Source organism: Balaenoptera ricei, chromosome 14, assembly GCF_028023285.1.
Source record: "Balaenoptera ricei isolate mBalRic1 chromosome 14, mBalRic1.hap2, whole genome shotgun sequence".
Taxonomy (NCBI): domain Eukaryota; kingdom Metazoa; phylum Chordata; class Mammalia; order Artiodactyla; family Balaenopteridae; genus Balaenoptera; species Balaenoptera ricei.
Genome location: NC_082652.1, coordinates 36,806,386 through 36,817,264, shown reverse-complemented (window position 1 = coordinate 36,817,264; position 10,879 = coordinate 36,806,386). Strand labels below are relative to the sequence as shown.

The following is a 10,879-nucleotide window of genomic DNA, read 5'->3' as shown; positions in this document are numbered from 1 at the left end:
TTTCCAAATAAGGTCACATTCTGGAGTGCTAGGGGTTAGGACTTCAGCAAATGAACTTTGGGGGACACCATTCAACCCATAATACAAGCCCAGTGTGTTCTTCCCCCAATCCTCCTATATATCAAGAAGTATTCTCTTTCCTAATTTCCTTTCTTTTCTCCCTACTGCATTCCAGTCTCACATTCTCTCGATATACCGACAGAAATACTCATATGAAATGCCTATAGGGAAAATTGATTCTCAGGAAAGCAACCATTATAATGGAAATAGAAGTTCAAAGTCAAGTTGGCTACAAAGAGGAAGTGCAACTTAAGATCAGCCTCAGATGATTTCAATAAACAGAGGTAAGACAGGTAACATCTCAGGAAATTAAAGAGATGTCTCAGAAAGCTAACACATTTATGAATGAAGATCACAAAATGTTATCTCGTGCATTTACAGAATGTATTAAAACCTCACATGTAAGGAAAATGTGATTTATCAAAAATTCTTGAGTAGCTAGAATGAAGCTTGAATTCCAGCCATGTGCCTTTTCTCTCCATTGACTATGATTTTGGATATTGGTGAAATGTATTCTTCATCTGAAGTGATGGATATACTGGTGGAAAAAGTGATATGTCCTATTCCCAATTCTGATAGAACTTGGTCCTCATCTGCATGACAGTGTGTAAGCCTTGCTCTCCTACTTTTATAACTGCCTTCTTCTCCTTTCCCCCAAATTCCCAACAGCTGTTCTACTGTGAAGTAAAGGAATCAGAGCAGTCCCCAAAAGATTGTGCAAAGTATTAAGAATACAGTAAATTCAACAAAAAGACTTTATGGAATTGAAATCACTTAATAAGACACACTATCAGTCTGAATTCTCCAGAGAAACAGAACCTATAGGAATAGGAAGTTTTATATATTTATATTTAAAGAGATATCTTATAAGGAACTAGCTCACATGATTATGGAGGCTGAGAGTCCCAAGACCTGCAGTTAACACGCTGGAGACCCCGGAGAGCTGATTGTATGGTTCCAAGTCCGAGTGCAAAGGCAGGAGATGCCTGATGTCCCCGCAGGAAGACAGTCAAGCAGAGAGAGAGTAAATTTGCCCTGACTCAGCCTTTCTGTTCTATCAAGGCCTTCAATGAATTGTTTGTGGTGCCCAACATTGAGGAGGGCAATTTGCTTTATTGTCTACTGATTCAAATGTTAATCTAATTCAGAAAAGTCCCTCACAGACACACCCAGAATAATATTTAAACAAATACCTGGGCATCTTCTGGCACAGTCAACTTGACACATAAAATTAATTATGACAGGCGCATAATAGTCAACAATGTTCTGTGCTGAGAGAGATTAAATTACTAATGCAGTAATTACAGAGTTTTTAGCCAGAATACTTTATTAAAATCTCAATTTAGATTTTTCTCCCTTTATATGGCCCTCTGCCAATAGACACATGTGCGCACACACACACACACACACACACACGCAGAGGCAATTTTGAAAGACCTTTACTCAGCAATTTTTTGGACAGATAGCAGGGACAGTTTGAAATAAGTTGGTGCTCTTTCCCTCTTTTGTAAAAGACTGAGCACATTGAGGAGGCTAGTTAGCTTGCCCAGGATGGGAGGAGAGAAGAAGACAGGAGGACAAGATGGGAGTGAGAGGAAAGGTGCCCTAGACCATGAGCAGCATGCAGAGGTGGAAAGGCCTCAGCAGCGATATAACTGGATACACAAACTGCTAGAAAACAGGATAAAATACATAATTTTTATATAAAAATAAATCTATGACATAATAATACAAATAGATAAACCAACTATTTTCAGACACTTTACCACAGGTAAGACAGGATTGTGTTCCCTAAAAGAAGAGAAAGAAATCGGCTGAGCCAGGAATAGCTTTCTGCCTGGAGGCATTTTCCAGTGGGAGCACAGGACAGGAGCCCAAGCAGAGGGAGCTGCCGTCCTGAACTGAGGAAAGAGAGGTCAGCGGCTGTGCCGGTGGCTGAAGCATCTAGGCAGCTGCCCAGGAAGAAAGCTCTAGAAATCATCATGAGGATATTTAAATGTATGCTGTGCTTGCAACACTGAGGCCATGCTAGAAATGCCCTCCCAAGCTTAAAAGCAAGCCCTTAGACTTGAGGAAATGTGACAGAAACTAAAATAGATTTGGAGCTAGCAAAAAAAAAAATTCCCAGTATGATTTCTTCTTTGATCTGTTATTGAGATGCCTATTTATAAATTTCCAAACATATGGACTCTTTTGTTATCTTTGCCTTGTTGATCTCTAACTTAATAACACTGTACTGAGATAACGTGGTCGGTATAATATTTGATTTACTGAAATATGTTGCAACTTGTCCTACGGCTTAATATATTATCATTTTTGGCAACTGATTAATGCGTGTTTGAGAAGAATGTAGACTAATTGTAGTCTGAACTACAGATATACATCTGCCAGTACATCTGGTTACCTTTAAGAATAAAAGATGCATACTTGGATTTTTTTAATGTCAATAAAAAGCAGTAACCTTACCCTTTAGGAATGGTCTCACCTTCAGCTGTGGGTAGCTTAAGTTGGAAACACGAGAGAAGAGCATATACTAGCTGGCAAGGTCACATGTCCACATCTGTGGCTGCCTGGTCTCCCAAATGCTGCTGATGTTATTTCCAGTTGTATCTAGACCTCAGAAAACACACAAAAAAGTCAAGAGAATTAGAAAACCCTTCAACAGAGGGGAAGGTAGCTGTGACAAATAGACATTTCAATAGGGGGAAGAAAAAGCTATTAAGATAAACTGAAGATCAAAGTGTCTGAAAGTTTCCTTAATACTAAGTTGACTAAAATAGTTTAGAAGAGATAAAGATTTACATAAAGAAGCATACATCTCCAAAGAGAATTGACTCAGTTTTGCAATTGAGTGGCGGGTGTGCTAATATTTGGTGGATGAGATTCAGAGGAGCAAAGGAAAGGCATTGTCCTGGGAGATGCCCTAACTTTCCTACAGTCCTGGGATCATCAGTGTAAAGGATGAGACCGTGAAGTAGTCCTGACAACAAGCTCCTTCTGCCCCTCAGGACTTAGACCACAGTCTAAGCCACATTGTCCAGTACGATAGCAGGGAGGCCACATGTGGCTATTTAATTTAATTTAAATTTTAACTTTAATTAAAATTAAAGTTTAATAAAAATTAAATTTCAAAAAAATTAAATTTTCCTTTAGTTATTTCTTAAATTAAAAATGGAATAAAATTTAAAATTCATTTATTCTGTCACATGAACCTACTTGAAATGCTCAATAGCCACATACATATTAAAGAACACATCCTCCATCACAGAATGTTCTTCTGGACAGTACTGGCCTAGAGGGCACCTATGGCCTCCAGGGGGCTCTCTGTCTCCAGAGCAGGCTCAGCAGATTCTGGACAGACAGCGGGGCATCAGAAACTCTGTGCTTATTCTCCTGAGTGAAGTTTGAGGGGGATGGAAATGAGGAACGGGTCTAAGAGGATGCTGCTGTGTGAGAAGATGATTGCCTGAGGGAGAACTAGCTAAATTATGAGGGATGAAAACAAAGGAAAAGTAGAGACCTCGGCAACTGAATGTCCCCCTGAGGGAAGATAAAGGAGTCAATGAGGATAAAAGTATTCCTTTTTCTACCACTGGAGCCCCATTGGGCTATGTGGTTAATCCCTAGCACAAAAGAGGTTATCAGACAATGTCAACAGACAGAGGGTGAAGGGAGAGAGGGGTATGGAGAACCTTGCTTTTATACGGTCAGAGGGTTAACTGTTCATGACTTAGACGGGGGGATTGGAAGATGATTAAACTTTTGGCACAGAAGACTCATCTTTAAAATTTTTAATTTATCTTATGAAGCAGCTATTTGGGGATTATGGCAATTGACATGATGGTCTAAGGTAGAAACTAAAATGTAAAATGAGAACTGTCATTTACATATTCTTTCATGATAGTTAAGTACATTAAGGAAAATTATGACAGGCATTGCTGGCAAAAGCATGCTGGTGATTTTTGCAGTTTCCACACAAAAATGAAATTATGCTTTCAGTAATGTTTTTCTGGTTATTGCTTTCTCTCTTTCTGAGATTCCAATTTGGTTCAGATGAATTTAAGAATATCCCACCAGTTGGGATTGACATATACAACTACTATGTATAAAATAGATAACTAATAACGACTTACTGTACAGCACAGGGGACTCTACTCAATACTTTGTAATGGCCTATGAGGGAAAAGAATCTAAAAAAAAAAGTGGATATATGTATAACTGATTCACTCTGCTGTACACCTGAAACTAACACAACATTGTAAATCAACTATACTCCAACAAAAATTTTTTTAAAAAGATTAAAAAAGAAAAAAAGAATATCCCACCAAACAAGAAGACTTGAAGAGTTCTGTGCTTTGTTTTCAGTTAAGAGCAGTGGGCATGATCCAAGATCCTGAAGAGCAAAACGAGCTTCGACTTTTGGCAAAACCGTCAGGAAACGCTTTCTACCAAGACCCATTCCTGCCTCTCCTGAGCAGTGAATCTTGCCTGATCCTTCCTGCAGAGCTGCTTTAGATATCCTGGATTTTCCCTTTTTGTGACTGTGATAATTTTTGAAATCTCAGATATTTATGATAAATGCATCCAGAAATTCCTTTTGATTCCCCAAGATTTGAGTATATCACCTCTTAAGGGATATATATATATATATATATATATACTTATTTATCACAGGGAAAAAGTACAGTGCATTCTGATAATGTGTTTCATCCTTCACAATTTATCCATTTGGAAACCTCTGTTGGGGAAAATCGCATAAACAAGGTTATATATGATGAATATAAACTCAAAGAAATATTAAACTTTTCTATAAAGATGAGATGTTGTGATTGATACCCTCTAAGGGGATCTTTCTGGATAAACTGACATGACTTTGTTATCAGAATTGATTTCCATTTAGGAGGACATGAGCTTTGGCCTGATGACTTGCTATAGATGAATCATCATTCCACTACCTGCCGGAAAAAAAAAAATGCCAAATTTCTTGTTCAGCTTAAGAGCATAAGAACTTAATTTATTGCTAAATCCATAAGAACAAAAGTAGTTTTCTATAGCAAGCTTTATTGTCAAAGATTGCCTGTCTCTTTTCCTTCTATTTTTTATGCTCTTCACGTTCAAGGCAATACAATTGACAGTTAATCAAGGGGCTTAAGAGCTGGATGCCCCCTATGGTGCCTGGGGCACCTGGCAAACATCTTTCTTGGGACCCTTGTCTACATGCATAATTTGAGTCACCCCAAATCTAGAAGCCAGAACCATTCTGGTGGCCTAGACTCATATGCCCCAGGAAATAAATATTGTCCTGCCTAGTGGGAGAGATACATTTGCCTGGGAGCCGTCCTGGAAATGGGAAGACCAAAATAATGCCATAGATGCAGAGCTAAGAGCTGCTCGGGGTATCTGGTGGACCCCATGCCTGGGATAGAAGGTAAGAGAGAAAGAAAGAGCCACAAGGGAGAAACCAGGACTAGAGGACCCCATAGATTCTGGACCAGGCCCAGGTAGCCCTTCTTAAACAGCACTGACACCTAGCAGTTTCCAGGCACCCAAAGTGGACTTAAGACAATTTCCAAATGTTATATTAAAAATAATAATATATTTGATATTTGTCATAAATGTACATAACGGATGATGTATCAATGAGAATATTTAAATAGAAACAATGAGAAAATATAATAGAAATCTACAGAAATATTATGTAAAATGAAATATTCAGTTACATCTGTCAGAAGAGATTGAGTAACCAAAATATAAGGATTTTGAGAGACAAACAAAATAATGATATATATCAACCTATGTATACTAATAAGAAAAATTAACTTCTTTTCAATTATTGTGAAAATTTAAGAAATTGATCTGATATCACAAACACATGGACAAGCTCCAAAAAGTAGAATAGTACATAAAGTATTCTCTGACAACAGAACAATAAACTAGATGTTATCAAAAGGAAGTAGGAAGATAAAGGAAGGACTAATTTAATTACTTAAAGGGGTAAATGTAATTATTAAAAAATCTTGAGTAAAATAGAAAATCAAAATAGAAAGTACAGAATAATTTTAACATACTGGTAACAAAACAGGTTATATTAAAATATCTAGAAGTTTCACTTCTGGTTATGGTTAAGATCCTACTGGACAGACCTTCTTTCAAATAACAGCTGTAAGTCCTGGTCATTATAAAAAGATAGCTTCCTGATGACACAGCAGAGTTAAATGGATCAGGGACAATTCTGGTAAGGAGTACATAAATAAAGGAGAGAAGTTCCATGTTGTGCATTCACAACTTTTTTTTTCCCAGACATGTGGGCTAATGAGATCACTGGTGGAAAATTGACCGGGGTTCCAGAAGAATAAATCCAGGAAAACAAGGGCATTTGAGAAAGAGTAATCCCCAAAGGGAAAGAGCCAGACTGTGGTCACCAAATTTGATCTACCTAAATCTATGTGTGACCCCAGAATAATAAACATCCAGAGTGAACTCAAAGCCACCAGCTAACAACAGATCTAAACTCAGATCAGAGCTGCTATCTGAAAAGCAGAGTTTACAGTTTAAGTCTTATCAATAATTGCCCGATAAGACAAATGAAATAGCATTCATCACAGAAAAATAACAGAATCCAGTGCCCTCGTAACTTAAGTATCATAATATCCAACATGCAATTCAAAATTAGTTGACAGCTGACAAATCAATAAAATGATATACAGAAAATAAAAATCAATGGTGTGAGTGAATCATATATTGGAATTAACAGGATTTTAAAAGAGCTACTATAACCATTCCCAAAGATGTAAAAAAAATAAAGGTTTGTGATGAATCAAAAGATATAAAATATCTTTAGTTAAATAAAAATCATTTTAAAAAGACCAAATGGGAAGTCTAGAAATGAAAAATACAATGTTTGAAATAAAATATTCACTGGAGAGACTTAGCAGATTAGAGGTAGCAGAGGTAAGAGTAAATGAATCTGAAGATAGAGTAATAGAAATATATAATATGGAGAACAGAGAAAAAATGAGCCTGAGGGACCCATTATAGATAATATCAAAGTGTCTAACATATAAGTAATTGGAGCCCAAGAGTAAGATAAAAGATAGAATGGACCAAAAAAAGTATACATATATATTGAAAAAACAATGGCCAAAATTTTCCAATTTTGATACACATATATAAAATTTAAGATACCCAGTTAACACCAAGCAGGAAAAACATGTAGAAGATCACATAAAGACACATTATATTCAAACTAATGACAACTCAAACTAAACAGCAAATGAGAAATGAGGAATTCAGTCAGATCGTTTTGTTTTTTTTTGTTTTTTTTTGTTTTTTTTTCAGTCTTCAAATATTTTTTATTGGAAGGCCATGCATTGCCTTCATTTATTGTATTTCAAATCACTGTACATTTACTTTTGTGAAAACACTGCCTGCATTTTCTAGTACAAAAAAAACCTAAAATTTGTTTCAGGAATGTAGAGAAATATCCAACTTAAATAGCAAAAAAGTGCACCATAATTACTGCTGCACTGCAGTCATTTCTGCATTTCCCATGTTTCTTAAATAACTATCTTGTCTGATAACACACGATATAAAGAGCAATTATGAAAAACAGACATTTACATATACTTCTAAAGTCTTATTGAGAATATCCTGTTGGCATTGGATAACCAATCATAGGCGCAGCTGCAGTAGCAGGATATGCATATGCCTGTTGGTTCATACCATTGTGCATATTTGGAACATTACTTCCATATTGCTGAGTGCTGTCATAACCATTCTGGTAAGTCCCTGTTGGATTACCAGTCCTAAAACTGGTCTGTATACCAGCAGACACAAAATTACTTCCAAAGCTCCCATTGGTGTAATTTGCAGCACTGTAAACACCATTTTGAGTTTTTGCCCCAAAATCTCTCTTAAGCAGACTAGAGTAACCTCGGTCATAATTTTCCCTGTCTCTAAATGTATTAAATCCACCCCTTTTGCCCGCAGAGTATCTGTCCTGACGGTCATCCTTCATGCCTCCTCTACCCCTGGAACGACCTGAACCTCTGTCTTCGACCAACTGAAGCAATTTGGGATTAATTGCTTGATTAGCTTCACGAAGCACAGAGATAAGGTCACTCACTTGCTTTATGTTATTAGGTGTAAAGAAAGTGTATGCTGTGCCTGTTTTGGTACTGTGAGCAGTTCTTCCAATTCGATGAATATAATCCTCTGAGGAGTTAGGGTAGTCATAATTGATGCCAAATTTCACATCTTCCACATCTAGCCCTCTGGAGGCCACATCTGTAGCAATCAGAATAGGAGCCTTTCCATGTTTGAATTCATTTAGAACCCAGTCACGCTCCTGCTGACTCTTGTCACCATGGATACCCATGGCAGGCCACCCATCTCTCCTCATTTTTCTAGTGAGTTCATCACATCTTCTTTTGGTTTCAACGAAAACAATGGTTTTATTCTCCTTCTCACTCATGATCTCTTCCATTAAACAAATAAGCTTTTCATCCTTTTCTACGTCATGACACACATCCACAATCTGAAGAATGTTGTGATTTGCACTCAGTTCTAGTGCACCAATGTTTATATGAATATAGCCTTTCAAGAAATCTTCAGCAAGCTGTCTTACTTCTTTTGGCCAAGTAGCACTCCACATTAGGGTTTGCCTATCAGGTCTTATCTGATCCACAATCTTCCTTATTTGGGGTTCGAATCCCATATCAAGCATTCTATCTGCTTCATCAAGGACAAGGTAGGTGGTTCTTCTTAGATTGGTTTTCCCACATTCTAAGAAGTCAATCAGTCTTCCAGGTGTTGCAATACAGATCTCCACACCTCTCTCCAAATCACGTATCTGTGGTCCCTTGGGAGCACCACCATAAATACAAGTGGACTTCAAGCGACATGCTCTACAGTATTCAGCAGCTACTTGCTGTACCTGTTGGGCCAGTTCCCGAGTTGGTGCCAGCACCAAGCAAATAGGCCCATCACCTCTCTCTAGAAATGGCTGATGATTGATGTGGACAATGGCAGGCAGCAAATAAGACAATGTCTTCCCAGATCCAGTTTGTGCTACCCCAACCATATCCAATCCACTTAGAGCAACTGGCCATCCCTGAGCTTGAATAGCTGTAGGTTCAGTGAAGTTCTGCCTTGCAATCACATCCATGACGTTTGCAGGGAAGTTCGCTTCATAATAATTCAGTACTGGCTTTGGACAGTTGTGACCTCTGACTGTAATTTCCTTGCTTCTTCTGTATGTCTCTACCTCTTGTGCTGTACGCCTAGCCAAATCAGGGTGTTCCTGATAAAAATTCTTCTCAAATTTGGGCAGCTCATCAAGATTCCACTTCTTTTTAACCAGTTTCTCCCCAGGGTTTCCAAACTTCTTTCCAGATAAGGGCCCTGCCCTACTTCCTCCAAATCGAGGGGCACCAAACCCTCGATCCCGGCCGCGGTCTCGGTCACTCGAATAACCCGACATGGCGTCAATGGTTGCGGTTGGCGGGGAGCGAAGCGAAGAGAATCGAGTGCGGCGAGTCGCTGGAAGTGGCGACGGCGAAGCCTTGCGGGGGCGGCAGCAGCAGACGGACGGCGATGACAAGAACCGGTGCTGCCGACAAAAGACCGGTGGAAATGAATGAGGTCCAGATCATTTTGAATTCCCTTCCAGAAGAAGTGGTCAGAATCCATAATTTGACCAACATCTCTCCTTCTTAATTCTATCTTGGCAGATTTTTCTTTGCTTTTTTCTTTCTTCTTCTTTTATTTTTTTTTTCCTTTTTTCCTTTTTTTTTTTTTTTTTTTTGTACAGGGTTGGAATCAGGAAATTGTGGATGAGAACATATGTAATTTACTAAATTAGAAATTTGGCATGCTGAGGTAAAAGCATAACAAAAAATTACACTTGATCCAAAAAAAAGGAAGGAGGTTATCACCAAGAGTCAGGTGAAACAGCCAATCTCCTGCACTGCATATTTTAAAGCTCTTTCTTAAAAATTTACTTACTTACTTACTTACTTATTTGTTTATTTATTTATGGCTGCGTTGGGTCTACATTGCTGCAAGGGGGCTTTCTCTAGTTGCGGTGAGTGGGGGCTACTCTTCGTTGCGGTGCGCAGGCTTCTCATTGCAGTGGCTTCTCTTGTTGTGGAGCATGGGCTCTAGGTGCGCAGGCTTCAGTAGTTGTGGCTCATGGGCTCTAGAGCACAGACTCAGTAGTTGTGGCATGTGGGCTTCAGTAGTTGTGGCTCGTGGGCTCTAGAGCGCAGGCTCAGTAGTTGTGGAGCACAGGCTTAGTTGCTCCGTGGCATGTGGGGTCTTCTGGGACCAGGTCTCGAACCCATGTCCCCTGCATTGGCAGGATGATTCTTAACCACTGCACCACCAGGGAAGTCCCCCATTGCATTTTTTAAAAATCTCTTCTTATTAAGTAGAGACATTGGAGGTAGGGTGGTAGAGCTAAGAAAAAATGTCAGTAGCCCCACAGTTTTCTTTCCATTTCTCAATTCATTATCTCAAGCCTCTTGCAAATTAGACTTTAAAATGTCTCTCTGTGATCGAAAATCCAACTGTCTTTATTTAGCCAAGGTAAAGGCAGCGAAATTTGATTTTTTACTATAGAATATTATAACAAATCCTGTTCCATTATACTTTATGAAATCTGCTTTATAGAAACCTCTACCAGAAATTTAAATGTTTCTAGTCTCATACATAATTTCTTTCTCTCAACATTATTCTCAGGTAAAAATGGATGCAAGTATAAGTCACAATGACATCCATAAAAAATGTCTCCTGCTCATTCCTATAAAAGATCAGCCTT

At 38.4% G+C, this 10,879-nt stretch overlaps 1 protein-coding gene across 1 annotated transcript; it reads right to left on the bottom strand.

The window, feature by feature from the left end:
- Nucleotides 1–7,548: 7,548 nt before the first annotated feature.
- LOC132347890 (probable ATP-dependent RNA helicase DDX5) lies at nucleotides 7,549–9,628 on the bottom strand. Its single transcript, XM_059894813.1, has one exon. It carries the CDS (start codon nucleotides 9,539–9,541, stop codon nucleotides 7,697–7,699), a length of 1,845 nt encoding a protein of 614 aa, XP_059750796.1. The 5' UTR covers nucleotides 9,542–9,628; the 3' UTR covers nucleotides 7,549–7,696.
- Between the last annotated feature and the right edge of the window lie 1,251 nt (nucleotides 9,629–10,879).

Bases quoted from the DNA above. Each gene is read 5' to 3' on its own strand.
- LOC132347890 (XM_059894813.1), bottom strand. From the start codon at position 9,541: ATGTCGGGTTATTCGAGTGACCGAGACCGCGGCCGGGATCGAGGGTTT.